The 16,497-nt window shown below is 33.3% G+C and overlaps 1 protein-coding gene across 2 annotated transcripts in view; it reads right to left on the bottom strand.

Annotated features, from left to right (window-relative positions):
* NOVA1 (NOVA alternative splicing regulator 1) overlaps window positions 1-16,200 on the bottom strand; it is a 142,975-nt gene extending 126,775 nt beyond the window's left edge. The window contains exons 1-2 of one of the 2 annotated variants that reach the window (XM_057725289.1): window positions 15,579-16,200; window positions 13,693-13,836 (exon numbers count right to left, since the gene is read on the bottom strand). In XM_057725289.1, coding sequence (XP_057581272.1) covers window positions 13,693-13,836; window positions 15,579-15,714 — 280 coding nt within the window. In that variant the 5' untranslated portion in view covers window positions 15,715-16,200. The remainder of the gene's footprint in view (window positions 1-13,692; window positions 13,837-15,578) is intronic. The other variant, XM_057725292.1, reaches the window with a different exon arrangement.
* Between the last annotated feature and the right edge of the window lie 297 nt (window positions 16,201-16,497).

The following is a 16,497-nucleotide window of genomic DNA, read 5'->3' as shown; positions in this document are numbered from 1 at the left end:
ATATTTTAAGTATAGAGATGTAAGATCTAATGTAAGTCATGATTAGTAAACTATTTATGTGTACTACTTACTTTCATTAAGTTTTAGTTATACAGTTTTAGACTTTTAAAAACAAGACTATCACTTTTTCCATTAATGGTCACAGAGATAGTTTAAGAATGTACATAAAGAAATTCAAAGCCTGTCTCTTTAGAACATACCAAATTTTGCTGTTACTTGAAATGTTTCCTAAACGCAAAATTTCTTCAAAATTTTCCTCAAAAGGAATTTTACTTGTTCTGCATATTTTAAGTAGTCAAAAAATGTGCATAATCCTTACTTATATTATTTACCCCTTTCATTTACCTAAATTATCCCCCTCACATTGCTCTTTCTACTTATTTTTAATACAATCTGCTCTAGTATTTGAAGGGTTTTCAGAAAAAATTGTGATAAAAGCAATATTTTTTTAAAAAATCAAAGGAAAAAAATTTTGTTCAAGAAACCTGTACTATGATTTCAGAGTTGAGTCATATTGTCATAAAGGGGCAATATTTACTGCAGTTTGCTTTAAATGGTTTTATACATGGTAAATAGACATAGAACCTCAAGGCTTTTCCTATTAATATATACATATATTTTCTAAGAACAAAAATACCATTTTTAATTTTTAATTACTTATTTTACTAAACCATTTTGGCTATACCAAATATATTAGCATTATTATTCCTTAACAAAAATACAATATATATGATTACAATTCACATTCATAATCATGTCAAACTATATGCTGCTTACTTGTAATTCTCATTAATTTTCACAAACTTTAGAGAATAAGTTAGTTACTAAGAGAGATCCCATGTAGATAATTTCACTGGCAAAAAGATTTTTGCAAGTGCTGAAAACAAGGATTTACAAAGCAAAGGGTCTGTCAGCATTCTAAGCCCACCAGCAAAAGTAGCATCCTGCCACTGTAAAATTACTAATCTTACTAATACAGTACATTAAACATGCCATTTGAGATATATGCCAACCTAAACTGCCACATATGGCATATCTAGCTTATAATCACAGTTTGTGTTTTCACATCTAGAGTCATTCTAGTTTTTAAACAAGATGTCAAATATACCAGTGTAGCTAAAAATACGATAAAGCTTTCAAAGGAACATACCTTCCCTTAAACAGAATAGCTACATACTTCAGAAGAAAGAATGTCAAACATTACTGTATAGAAAATATGGCTGGAAATTTGCAGTTGAGAATATATGTGTAAATGTAAAATAGAATATCATCTAAAAGGCAGAATTCATAAAAGACGTTAAATTTAAATAAATGTCACTTTGAAACAATTCACAAACCCAAAGTTTGTTCACAAATTTTCTCAGAAAGAATTCTACTGGTTCTGCAGTGTATGCAGTCATCTTACCTATATTATTAGTCCCTTAAAGAACAAGTTATGACCATACCATGATATGCATATCAATTTGAAGGCAATGAGACTCTGCTTATGGTTCCTTTTTATATTGAAGTCAATCTTGAGTTATACAATTGGTATTGTTGAATTATGAACAGCACTTAAATAAAGATTACACAGTGAATATTTTTATTTCAAATTCCCATCTGGTACTTAATTTCACTTCAGCTGTTTAATTTTTTAATATTTCTCTACACAACTAGCCAATAATTTCACAAATAAGTATAAATGCTAGACAGAGTTTTAATCTCATTTTCTAAATGGAAAACTGCCATATTTTTCACAGTCACTTTTAAAACTAATCTGGATTTGAAAGATTATCAATTGACATTTTTATATGAAATAAATATTTACCAATGATGGAGAATCCTGCTGAATCTCAATAACCAATTGAAATGCCAAACAAAAGCATTATACAACAGGGAATCCACTAACAATGAATAATGTTTCAATTTTCATTTTCATTGACATAACACACACCAATGTTTCTATTCCATTCCAAAACTTCAGTGTTTGAATACCACCAAAAAATTAAAATTCACACATTAAAAATGTATACATTGTGCAAATCACTAATTTTCATCAAATTAAAAATAAATGTTCATATACCAAGAGAGCTAGAAACTAGGCCTACATATTCGTATAATTTAATGAATGAGAACATTTTTATCAAGTATATGATTCTAAACAGCTATTAATCAAAGGCAAACTAGTAAAAGAAACCATCTGAATCACTAACTTTAAATGCACCTGTGTAGACAACAGGTTATATAAAAGTGAACAAATGTCAAAAACAGATTTCTATCTCCAGAGCTTTCCTGAATATGGCAAAATATTCCTGACATTTTTCATTCACTAGGTCCCACACTTTTTTTCTTCTACCCCAACACATAGTTGCTGATTAAGAGATAGCTTTCATATTTAACATCTCTTTTCTGTATCTCTAGTTGCCTCACCCTTCCCTTAGTCTTTTCCTTTCTTTCTAAACAAATTAGTATTCTCTTTAATTCTACCTACATAGCCGAGGCAGAAAGCCAGACTCCCCAATCTACTATTCAACTCTGCTTTTAGATAACTAGGGCAATCCTTCCTCCAAAGTACAAGTATCACTATTTATATTTATACAAATACATATATTGTAAGTTACAGTACCACTGTCATTCATTTTATAGACATAATAGATGTATTTTTTCTTTAAAATAATTCTTCCTAATAAATGTCTCCAAAATGAATATTTTTCAACCAAACTTTTTTCTTTTACATTTGTAATACATCTTCTCTTCTCTGTACAAATATCGATAGTATCTCCCAACTCCCACTCTCTCCCCACAGCAATATCTACTTTTTATCGCAGTAATAGCAAACTACTTTTGGACCCCTGAATACACCAGGAATTTTTCATAACTCCATGGCTACATACATTGTCTCTGCTTCAAATGACCTTCCACTCTTGTCCACCAAGCAAATTAAAATTCAACCCTCAAAAGTCTGTCAGTTCCTCTTTGAAGTCTTTTTGAAGTATACTCTCTTCTCTCAAGATCTTGCCACTGACAGAGGTAGTTTCCACTTCTAGACATAATTCTATCATTACACAATTATCAAATTTTATTACAACCAGGTATTTATCTTTATTGTTTCTTATTGTTCCCTTGCTTGAGAGTAAGATCTTCAGAAAACTGTATGTCTAGTTCTAACTCCAAAGGGAACACATAAATGTCCATCAGAATGTTAAAATCTGGCCATGGTGGCAGAGAAGCACAGGGGAAGCAGCCAAGTAAAGAAACACTTAGAGTTATTTTAACTCATTATTCTCCATCAGCCTTTTAAAAAGTGGATCGAATTTATAAAAATGTAAGGGACTAAGCATGAAACTAAACATATTTATCTATTAAATCTTAGAAGTTTCATTGGTTTATTGTAGCAAAAATCAAACACTGTATTAATATAATATTTCATACATTTCTCTAAATACTGTTTAAAAAATATTTAAAAGACTCTGAAGAAAACCAAACAACAGCTTTCCTAAAATTTTAATTTCAAATAAAGGATTCAAATTAGTCAAACTCAAAGCATATAAATTCCAGGCTACTACATAGCTGGTATACTTTTCTAGTGAGTAAATAAGAAAATTTAATAGTCCAGCTTCTAAAAGTCATAATGTATTTACACATGTTTACTTCCACATTATAGGTGGGGAAAGAGATATTAGAATATATTAAAAACAAAACATTTACTAATCATATTTTAAATACAGTAACCTTAATTTAGTGGTTAGTAATCTTTGATTTTCAAGGTATCTCAAGGAAAATCATCAGTATATTGTTCTTTACTGCACACGTAGCCATGTGGCAATAAGTAAACTATAATGTGATAAAACTATGAAATCTTCTAATATAGGTACTTTTTATTATTTTATTAATAAACAAATATTAGTTAAGCTCATGTTTCTTAAGACAGACTATTTTAAAACCGATCTTCATCTGGGAGATGGCTTTGAAGTACTCTCCATAATATTAGCTTTCAGTTTTCTTCACACAGGACAACATGCTAAATAGAAAACAAAATTCTACTCCTTCAGAAAAAGATCTGGCCCATATTTGTCTTAACACTTCTATGGTCATTCCTTGCTTGTGTGAATTCTGAACTCATTAGTTTACTTACTGAAATACAGATTTCTCTCTCTCTCTCCCCCCCACACACACACACACACACACACACGCCCCTAAGTAAACTAGAAATGTAATAAAAAACTAAAGATGAATTGCCTTCTGCATCCATGGTATTGGTATTACGCCATTAAAGTTAACTAGAAATAATATGGACAACTGAAGATTGCCTTATACACCCATCACATTCACTGATGAAGCCTCACTCATTCAATCACACATTCATTCATTTATATTTCAAATGCCACTGATGTTTAAAGCACTGGGCTATATGCGGAACATACAGCAGGCGTGAAGGATGACATATATTCCTTCATATCAATGAAGCTTTATTATTCAACCGAAGTAAGTAAAAACTATGACAAATTTTTTTAATTTAAATTTGTGAAGGAAACATAGCTTCAAAATTACATTAAGTGACTTTTATAATTGTGTTAGAAAGTAGTCCTTAAGCCTATAATGCAAAGAGCATCAGAATTCTGATTAACTGAGAAGTGGACCAATTTAAGGAAATGGATAGACAAAAAAGAGACAATAATTATGTTTTAAAGTTAGTCATTATTATACATCTTCATTTTTACTTAGACTGCCTTACAATTATCCTCATGCTTATTTCTTAATCATAATACTCCCTCTTTTTAAACCCAACTGCTATGAATACCTAGCCAAATATGCAATACTTAGGGAAATTTTATGTCATACAAATATGGAAAATACATATATCCCTGAAAACAGAATTTGACTTAGAAATTCTACATAATTTTTTTAGTAAGGTCAATACTCTGTTTAACCAAAAATGAAGAAATTAAAAAGTTGAGCTAAGAAATAAAGGCAGGAAGGAAAAAGAAGAAGAAGAAAAAAAAAAGAACTTTGCAAATGAAATGACAAAGCTGCAGAAATCAAACCACCCTGAAAATATTGCTATTTTCAAACAGTACAATTATAAAAATACAGAAAATGACCAGGTTATATTCCAGGCAATATAATCTATCATATCTTTGTTTTTTAAGGTATGGTAATGATAAAGAGTATCTGTCTTTGGCCTTTCAGTGTAGCAAATCAACAACAACAAAAATTATTGGAAAATAACTACTGTGCTTTCAACTTAGTTTAAAAAAGTGGGGGCATATTTATTTTAAAACTAAGGGAGAGAAGAAGTGAAGACATTTCCTCAGAGAGTCATATTCAAAAAGAGGAGGAAAAAAAAAAGAGTAAAACAAAACAAAAAGAAAATGAAGTACCTACTAAAATTGTACCACAAATTCAGAATACAATATTTAAAAGTTACAAGACAATGTTTGGCCTATATCACTTTTGGTATCTTGGTTTTCTCAACTGTTAAATGAAGATTCTGGAAGAAATCACACCTAGGAGCCATTTCTTTCATCTAGTTTCACAATTCCATGATTTTCCCAACCCCGTTAAATGGAACCACCCCCCCCCAAAAAAACAAGCCTCTTCAATACTCTTAAATGTCCTCACTATGTCACTGACAGAGACCAGAGACACCATATAATATAAAAAATATTTTTAAACAAAACTTAAGGAGACAGTAACAAAGTACAACATTTTAGGGTGAAGTAAAACATACCCATATTCCTTTACAAAGAAAAGATGCTTTGTAATAATTCTAAGTCATAATGACCACAGAACACCTGAACTCATAGGAAGCATCTGATAAATACATACAATAATTAACAAGAGAAAAACTTCCAGATAAATTTCATAGTGAAGAATGAAACTAGATGTTTTTTAATGTAATTTCCTGACTTAAAAAAATTAATTGCTCTTAGAAAAATAAAAACTCAGGAGTTATACAAAGAATAATTAAAGCCATGTATGTGAATGTATAGTCTACAAGTAGAAGCTCAATTATTCCCAACACTAACTCCTTCAGAAACAAGTATTTCAAGAATGAATATAATCAAAATTGAAAAGCTGCAATTATTCAAAAATATTTAGTATCATAAAACAGAAACATACACCAAATTCTCTACTATTCTGCATTAATAAAATGCACTACCCCATTCGTTCTATTCTGTCCTTCCCTCTATTTACTAAATCTTAAAATAAAATCACTAAGTACTAGAGCAGCAAATTATTAACAATTTAAATGAAGACAACTTTCTTCAAGATAAGAATGATTTCTAAAAACTGGATCGACTGAGAGTAGCATTTATTATATTTTAGAGAAAATGCAGGATTTGAAGTCTTATTTAATTGAGTTCATCGTGTGAAAATTTATCCTACAAATGAATTATGGGGCCTTCAATGTGTAACTGCAAAAATCTTTAAAAGAGAAACAAAAGTTATTCTTCAAAGTTGCAAAAAGTATGCTAAGTCTCACAAGGAAAGTAAGAAGCACTACAGTCTAAAACTTAAAAATTACTGAGTTCAGAATAAAATTCATTGGATGTTACAAATACACTGAACATCAGGAAGACATAAAATAGGTCTTGAAATAAGAAAAATATTAATTTTAAATATCAATTATTAAATGAGTATAAGAATGGTAAAAAATGTTTTATTTTCCACACCAAATAATCTTACCTGAATCATTTTGCTGTTAAAAAACTCAAGATACTGATTTCATTTTTCATCTGGTCCTGTCAACGATGCTATGACAGGCCCTGCAGGAAGCAGCAAAAGATCAATGATGGAGTGCAGATATTATGTGTTTTCATGATCAAGTTTGTCATGGAAAAGGATATCCACATAGTGGTTTGAAACTTCGCAAATGCTGAAAATATCTCAAAAAGTTTGTCAGTGTACATAATATTATTTTCTATTTTTTAGTCTTAAAATGTTTATTCTTATTCAACATCTTCTGTACCAAAATTATTAAATGTGAAATTTTAGAGTATTTTATATTGAGGAGAATTAATAAAACATCCCACAATGTCAAAAATGAAAAATCTTGATTGAAAAATGAAATATGTTTAAAAGTGGAGGAATGATTCCACTTCTAGAGATGATTCTTTTAATCTTATTTCCCACAATTACTATAATTGCCAATAAATTACCAATTATTAATAATCTAATTAAGATAAAATTTCAAAGCTTCTTCTTACAAACAGTAACTTCAGAATTAAATAGTTATTGGCCACTCTGGTAAAAATTCCTTCAAGAAAAGTATATAGGTTACAAAAAATCTGCAAACTCCAAAATTTAATTATTCTTGGGTAATTGACAAGTTACAGTCAATGGATATAAAAAAATTCAACTTAGTAAAACTAATAAAAAGTCAAAATAATAAAACTGCTTCACAAAGACTTCAAGTGATATTTTAAAATTCTGAATTATTTTAAAATAGTAGTGCACTTTGCCAGATTTAATTGTTTTCCATTTAAAGGCTGATTGATAAACAGGACTGTGATGAGACATCTACATTAACTAGGAATACTATCAGAACATACAAGAAACTTCTCTATGTGTCATGGAAACACACTGACAGTATTTCAAATAGATTAAGAAATTTAAAATGAAAGAAATGAATGAGAGACTTTTTTAGAGTTTTTATTTAATCGAATTTTAATTTACTTATAATAAATTGTGATAAAGAACCACTTCAACAGCACTCCTATATCAAGCTGAAGCATCCTAAAAACATTTTTACCATGCTATGTCTGTCTTGTTTTTAGGAACAGGAGAAAACACTCAGCAAAGTTTGCTTGTCAAAGTCCCTAACATACTAAAAAGATACAACTTAATTTCACATAGGTTCTTCCTCTTATAAAAATAAATAAATGTTAATCTAAGATAATAATAAAAGAACTACAAAGTACTTCCATTTATTTCTGCTCACTCATGTCCTGAAAATATACTTGTGGAATAGGGAATTTTAAATGCTTCTGACTTAAGGTTATTTTCTTTTTATTTCTATACCTAATGCCCCCATCTCCTTTTTATGTAGATTCTATCAGGTTCATGGAAATCATTTTAGTTTCAAAGATTTCCATATAAAAAAATTGAAAAGTTGATGCCGTATCTTTAAAGAATAGGTTGAAGAAAAGAGAAATTTCACCAACCCAAGCATCAGGAAGTATTGAAAAGCACTGCTTCATTTCTTGCCTGTTACGTTTTATACTGTGACACTTCAGTCTCTGAGGGTCAGGTTAATTAAGCTCCATAGCAGCTGCAGTGCAATGTGAGACACACACTGCTGCGGTTCCCACCAGTCCAGTCCAATTACCTGTAGTATTCCAGCACTGGACAAGTGACAACCAACCTCTTCTCTCTAGTCACTTGCTCCCACTGGCCTACTGATAAATGTTAGAACAAACTAACCTCTTTTTGGAAAAGACTGCAAAGCTGAATGCACCTGCTGCAGGCTGCAATGATGAGTCCCAGAGAGATGTTTGTCAGTCAGATCTCTGCAGATGTTGTTTAACTTTATGCTAGAGCTTCATCCAAAGATGGAAATGAGATGGCAATCAAGCACAAATCTCCCACCCTCTTCCCCCCAATTTTATTCTGAAAAGCTGCATTTGCTCATAAAAGTTATCCTTTAAAACATAGCTCCACTAAACTGCAAACAACTGAGACTACACTCTATGCTTAAAAAAAAAATTATTAGGTGCTGAATTTAGTTAACAAGTGGCATAACTGTCTTCAGCAAATGTTATTTGTAATATTTAAGAGCAAAAATTAATTCTCTTAAGCCAGAGCAAAACAAAACAGAAGAACAGAACTATAAAAAGACATGTTTCTAACTGGTGGTTTCTTGCTCGGTTTTTAGTGATACCACATACTCCTTAGAGTTCCCAAGACACAGATCGTTTTCCTCTTTGTATATTATACGAAACATCTTCAACACATAAATATTGAACTATTTCACCAATAATGTTCACTATTATTAAACTATTCCTGAAATCCTTTGGGGGTGATGTTTGTAAGGCAATGTTGTTAGGCATACTGTTATTACCTTACAATGTCACAAATTTTAAACAAGCTATTTTTCCAAAATCTAGTAGGCTTCAAATAGCAAACTTCAAAGTGACATTGTGCTATATATAATTCATGAAAACACTGACACTGTAAATTAATGATGTTCCATAATTTACTAAATCGATAATAGAAGATATAACATCAGGACGAAATAAAAAAATAATCAAAAAAAATGAATAGCTAAGACTTTTTAATGCTAATTCAATCTTTCTAAATAATTTCATACCACGAAACATTTGCTTTCATGGGTTAAGTATAAAAATTTTATCTTTCCGAAACTACAATTTTAATATAGATTGTGCTATGCCAGTAACACTCCTTGATGTGTTGAGATTTCCTGTTGCTTAAAATGAGAAATAAAGTATTAAAAATGCAGCAAATTTTCAGACAGACATTAATGTGTAAGTAAAAGCTTATGTCTCCTCCCACAACTGAGGATACAGAGAGACAAAACATAAAATAACCCACAACAATAGGTAGTATGACAAATATAAATATTACAACTTTAACATTTAAAGAAAAACACGTTATGTGTCAGCAACTCTTTCACAACACTAAAACCAAAGGTACAGCACAGTGTAATGACAGCTATCCTATTAAATTCAACAATATTGGAAATTATATTTATTTTCTACATTTTTACAATTATATTTACCTACTAATTTTGCCTTAAAATGTATGCCAGTAAGATGCTTTGCATCTTAGATCAACGAAAAGAATACAGACCGCAACTTTCAGAAGCTACGACAAAAGTATTCACATTGTACTACCAATATGATAATACTCTTCCTTTAACAATGTAAACAAAAGTAGTGATCTATTTTAAACGTCATAAACTCCTCTAATTTCCAAAAGAATGATCATTCGTATACAATCCCAATCCTAGAGGTTAAATTGGCTACTGAATTTTCCCCATGTCAAAATTAAGGCAGTGTGGGGTATTTCCTTCACTAAAAGAAAATTTCACTTACATTCTGCTTTTTCATGATTTTGATTTTTTATAAAAGCATCACCCAAGTTGGAAAGTGATAAAATTAAGATGCAATAAATCTAGGAATAATGAGTTCAAATTTTAAATTAAGGACCGAAAAAGGAAATAATTTATATTAAATGTGATCCATTTTTATAGCCACAAATATGAAAACAGTTTAAAACACACACAAATATATGCTAAGATTATAGAGAATTCCTGTTTGATATAATGAACATCTCCAGTGTCATACAATGGAATAAAATAGGTACACTATGAAGTGCTCTAAAATCTAAGGCATACATGAAAATATTTATTTTATATATCCTTTACTATTCCCAATGAATAATGTATTCAATAAATTTTTCCAGTTATCTACCCGAACTAGTCATTAAATAATTGTAACACATAAAATCAATCTATTTATTAACAAAAACCAAACACATCTTCAGATGCCAAATAAAGGAATAAAGGAATACTATCCTATCGCCATCCTGAAAATGCATACAGTAATATATTTCCCAAAATGCGAAAGCTGTTTTTTATTAAAAGACAGTAACTTTGGGTAACCTAATTATAAAAAGGATATATAAATAAATCAAATTAGGTTGCTTTAATCAAGTAAGAATAAAAGATTATATTCATAAACCACAGATAATAAGTTAGAATTCTATAAGATTTAGATTTTTAGGAATAGATAAATGAATTACACAGCACAGCAAAAAGTAAAATGAATCTACTTATACATCTTTTTTTCTGATTACAATAACTGATAAATGCACTTTTACAGTTCTCATCAAATTCCCCAAATTATTTTATTTAATATATGACATGCTAAAATACACAATGCAATATACAGTTTTATAAAGTCTAAATTCATACCAATTAATGTGCAAAAATGTTTTCTTCATCTCAACCATAAATATTAAAAAATTACTCAGAAAAGCAAGGTTGCTTAAGACATTTTAAAGATATAACCTGAGGGGGGAAAAAGGAAAACAAATATGATAAATATGAGGAGATTATACCGGCTATAATAAAAACAATGCACATATCATTTGATGAAATTTATTAAAATATCACCAAAGTGTGTCTGTACTCCACAATATATACCCTGAAAAAAGTTTTTCTCAAATACACCAGCATTTTAAGTAAACCTTCCAAACACAATTACATTCTGTTTTAAAACTTAGGTAATTTGAGAAAATCCATTAAGTTACACAACTGAAGTGCACTTTTCCCCAAATATTCTGTCTTACAAATAAACAAAAAAATGCTTCATGAAATAAACATTGGGCATATTCATTCTAATGGAATATGAGTCATAAGTACAAATATGAAACACACAAAAAAGGGCTTCTGAATTATTGCATAATCCTACAAGAAAGTCCTTATAACTAGGCAATATAAATCACAGCTTTATAATTTAGTTCATCTGAGATGAGCAAGGTAAGTACCCCTTAAGTATACCTGAGTAAGAGAAGTTGAAAGTAGCTCAGAGGCTGCTATGTTGAAGAATACCAGGACCTTAGATAATTCCACAGGCTTATGGTCAAGTATGAACAGAAAGACTATTAAAATTAAAGTCTATCAGAAGAAGAGAGATGTATGTGTCTGAACAGGTAATAACCTAGTTAAAACTGTATTTACATACAAAGTGTTCAGAATTATTAAAGCTTCCTATAAGTTACAGGGCTTTATTTTATCCTTAAAATTGATTCCATAGTTTGTGACTGGTTTCCACCTGTTACAGGCAGAGTATAAGCCTTCTTTTATCCAGACATTTCAACTCACATTTGATCAGGTTACGTCACTACACACACAAAATTTTATTCAATGCATTCCAGTTTTCCATTTTTTCCAATGTATATTCTTGCTCTATATGAATAACATGCCTCAGAACTATAAATAAAATAACCAATTTCAATGTAATAAGAAAAAATGCACAACTATGTGGACTAAAAACAAAAGATCTAATTCTAGTTGCACCCTTTCCAACCCACTGAAAATAAACTATATTCAAATGAAAAGGCATTTAATTCACTATTTGGAATATCCTTGATAAACACCAATTTTCTGTAACTTCCCTGCACATCTGATACCACCTCATGTATAATGCAAAAAAAGCTATTTCATTTTCATCTATTGACAGTGAATTTAATTTACCATTGCAGCTCTTTTCCTAGAACTATAACGTTATTAATTCTGCAATCAAGCTCTTTTGAATGCTTTTATTTGTACCAAGGATTTTCACAATTCCACACTGATTTTTTTCATCATAACATACCTTTTAAACATAAGAATGTGAATATGTTAGCAAACTTTCTTAATGCATAAGGAAAGTTTCACAGACAAGGAAAGCCATCTACAAAACTACACTCACAGAAAACAAACTTTCGAAGGACATCATATCTAATAGATCACACCTTAGTTTAACAAATATAATGTTTACCAAATATACTACATTTAAATTATATAACTAAATGATAGTTCCAACCATTCTAAAACCTTCTTATGCAGTATAATGGTCCATTTTCTACCACCAAGCGATTGGCTATGAAAAAGAAATCCTCCAAATGTTTTGCTTACATTCATGCCAGATGTCTTTGCTGTACTAAAGAACTCTTACTGAATTAGATCATTGAAAGCAAATCAGCTTTTCTTTCCTACTAAGAAAAAAAAGAAAAGCAGTGTTGGTTCCTTCAGCACTGAATAAATATTTTTTATGGCCATAAAGATGAAATAACCAAAAAAAAAATGGCAGAAGCTACATGTAGGTAAAAGCAAATCAATTAATGTTTTATCTAGGAGATACATTATTCAACTGTGGAGATTTTCCAATTAAACTTAAAATCCATATATTAAGTAGCAAAATGATTAAAAAAGATGAAGATAAATACGCAGAGCTATATAACAGTTGAAATTTACAAAACACACTGAAAAGTACAAAAAAAAAATTATACCACCTAGGAAACTTGCCACATTCCACTGGGTTACAGTATCTACAGTACCACACAAACTGTTAACATATTTTGATCAAATACACCTCTTAATACAGCTCTTAAGTAACACAAATTTTGAAGCATTATTTTACTTCTTACATAATTATATATTTCCTTGTCACAATTACATTAAAAACATAATATTTTAGAAATTTGAAGAGGCAGCACTTGTCCTCTTCACTCCAGGGCCAACAAACAAAGCAATGAAGCAGAAAGAGGTACATAATGGATTTAGAAAGTAAATGGTCCATTCTTTAAGAAGCCTTTCTACCCCCTCTTCTGAATTCACTCTAGACTAATTGTCATTACAATTATGTCTGAAAACTTCAGAAGAACCCTATTTCCTGATGCCAGCTGTCAAGGTTTCAATCTTTAAATTTTGAAGGTTTTTTCCCTAATTAGGAAGAAATATTTAGAAATATCCAGACGATTCATCTCAAAATTGGTCTACACCATAGACTGAATATCGATTATAGAAACAAAACATAATCAAGAGTGAAAACTTAAAATTTTTTCATGAATCATCTAATACATTAAATGTATAAATAAAGTCGACACTATTAAGAATTCTTTCAGTACAGCACACAACACAGGTAGATTTTTTCTTCCTTTCTTTGGGGATTTATCAAACAATCTCTTCACCATTGCACCTACCTGGGTAAAAATCTTTGGACTTAGACAGCTTGATGGTGGCTCCAGTTTCTTTTTGCAACTGAACAATTGTCTGTCCTCCCTTCCCAATTATAGATCCAGCAGCATAACTAGGTATGAGAACCTTTAGAAAATACTGGCCGTCTTCTGAAAAATGCAAAGAAATATACTTCGTTAACAGAATGATTTTAAACTTTGTATCCCCCCTCCACCCTCAAGAGAGAAAAACAGCGATTAAAACATTGGGCATATAGCTGCAGGAAATATGGGGTTAAATTTTTTTTTGAAGAACGAAAATAAGCCAATCACACTGAAAAATAAATATGTACGAAATATTTCCCATTCTGTAGAATTTATACTTTCAAACTTGGAATTAAAATCTAAACATGTTCTATTATTTTGCAGCACTGTAGAAACTGATGACTAAATTCCAGTTGTTATTTCAAACATGGAAGTCTTCCAATTCTATCTGTGGTTACTATGGTAAAACAAAATGAACTGACCCTTTAACAAAACTTCAGAGATTTACACCATGACAAACCTTAACATATCGCAAAATAAATAAATAAAAGGACAGTAAATAGTGATGAGCTATATTTGTTTGACATGAGCAAACACATAAGGACTACAATTAGCCATTGCCTTTATCCTACTTAAAGTATGCAAAACAACCATTCTGCTACCAAATAATCCACCCAAACTGTAGGGTGTATTCCAAGCCTTCAATAACTGCCAGGAAATAAAGTAATGTGGACTGGCAAATCTAACTAATCCTGGAGTATTTCTTTAGCACTCCTTAGTCTACTCTGATCTCGTTTAAGCTCATTAATTAAAGGACCTTAAGAAGAATTTTGCCAATACTAAAAAGCTTAGGAGTCATTTACATCAAATACACTTAAAAGTGACCAGATAATGTTCCTTCTCCAAAAGAATCACAATTATGAAAACGGAGGGGGGTGGATGAACCAAGAAAGACTGAAATGAAATGTATTAGAAAATAAAGCCAACTCCATAAACTTTAATTTCCGTCAAACTGATCATGCCTTAAATAGGAAACACCTCGGTAAATCCAGCTTTCTTATGTGAATGAACGTTCCAAATTTTTCGGGTGTGCCATTCGCAAGACCCCCATCCGTCTCTAATGTACATGCTGAGATAAATTCACCTCTGCCTCGATGCATTGGGTGCATTGTTAAGATGACTCCAGTGCAAATGAAGAAGCGATACCGGTCCCGTTATAACTCATCTTCCCAGGAAGCGCAGGATGTTAACTAATAAGTCACAGTACCAGACACCCCCACCCTCGTATGCACACCCCTGAAGACAAATCAATGAAATATTTGCACCGGCAATGTAAGTGCGGTAAGAGCATGCACTCTTCAAGATTTTGCGTACTACTTGTGGCCCAAACCAAGGGGATGAAGAGAGCAAAACTCTCCGGTGCCCCAATCATTTGCTCTCCGCTACCCAAGTGCCATTTATTTATTTATTTTATCAGACTGTTAAATGCAGCGCGCATCTTCGGGCGGCCATCACCTCGCTCGGGGTCATCCTCCTCCTCCTTAACGGACCCCCCGGCCCAGGTCTAGGATATTTAAATGGTCAGCCTTTCGACCGATTAAATGGAAAGATAGGTCTATTCCGAAAAACCGGTCGCCATTTTGATGAATGATAAACATAGAAATGGAAATGTGTCGGGGCCGGCGAGGTGCGGGGCAGGTGCAGGGGAGGGGGCGCGGGGCAGGGCGCGGGAGCCGCCGGGTTCGGGCTGGAGGTGTCCGGGCCGCGGGAGGGAGGGAGGGAGGGAAGGAGGGCGACGGGAGGGAGGGAGGGAGGCAGGGGCGGGCGGCGGGGGATGGGGCCAGCGGGGAGGTGGAAGCGATACCCACCGCCCGTATTGGTCCTCTTGGTGCTGCCGGCTTCAGGGGGGGCTTCCAGCGGCCTTTTCCGCGAGTCCGGCGGGTCCAGGTCTATGGGAACCCCAGTGTGGGTCCCGTTCTGCTGGATGGGAGCTGCCGCCATCATGTTTGCAGTTCCTGCCGCTTCTACCGGGAGAAGGTTCTCCCTTTTGTTTTGGCTTTTTCTTTTCTTTTTTTTTCTTTTTTTTTTTCTTTTTTTTTTTTTTTTTTTTTTTTTGCTTTTGGGGTTTCTTAAGGTTGTTTTGTTTTTGTTTTTGTTTTAATCAGATCAATAGAAATCTCTTTAGGAAAAAAAAAGCAATGTTGCTGGTTTGTTCTCACTGGGGAGGGGGCAGGGCTGAGGAGCAGCTGCAGTGCAGTGTCAGAAAGGAGACAGGGGAATGGAGGGGGTGTGAGAGACGGAGGGTGAAAGAAGGAGAAGAAAGGAGAGAGGGGGAGAGAGTGGAGAAGGGAGAGGGGCGAGTGAATGAGCGGGAGGAGGGGAGCGGGGAGGACGGGCAGAGGGAGTGGGAGAGCGCGAGGGCTGGCGGGGCGCAGGGAGAAGCCGAGGAGGAGGGGAGAGTGAGGGAAAGAGTGAATGAGCAGGAGGAGGGGAAAGCGGTGGATGCGAGAGAGGAGCGTGCGGCGGAGGAGGGCAGGAGCCGGGAAGGAGCGCGGCGGTCCCCGCGCCGCGCTAGCGCTGCGCTCGCTCCCGCTGCTGGTGCTGCCGCCGCCGCCGCTGCCGGAGCGGTTCTGCCGTTGCTTGGGCTGCTCGGCGCTGCTGCTGCTGCTGCTGCCGCCCGGTCTCGCTCATTATTTCTCCCGCTTGTTGGGGGGGCGGGGGGGGGCGGCGGGGAGGGAGGGGGATGGCTGCGATGGGAGGGTAGTGAGGGGTTGAGTTCGCAGACTC

This window comes from Hippopotamus amphibius, chromosome 2, assembly GCF_030028045.1.
Source record: "Hippopotamus amphibius kiboko isolate mHipAmp2 chromosome 2, mHipAmp2.hap2, whole genome shotgun sequence".
NCBI classification, from domain to species: domain Eukaryota; kingdom Metazoa; phylum Chordata; class Mammalia; order Artiodactyla; family Hippopotamidae; genus Hippopotamus; species Hippopotamus amphibius.
The sequence above is the reverse complement of the archived record's forward strand: the minus strand, read 5'-3'. Positions and strand labels throughout refer to the sequence as shown.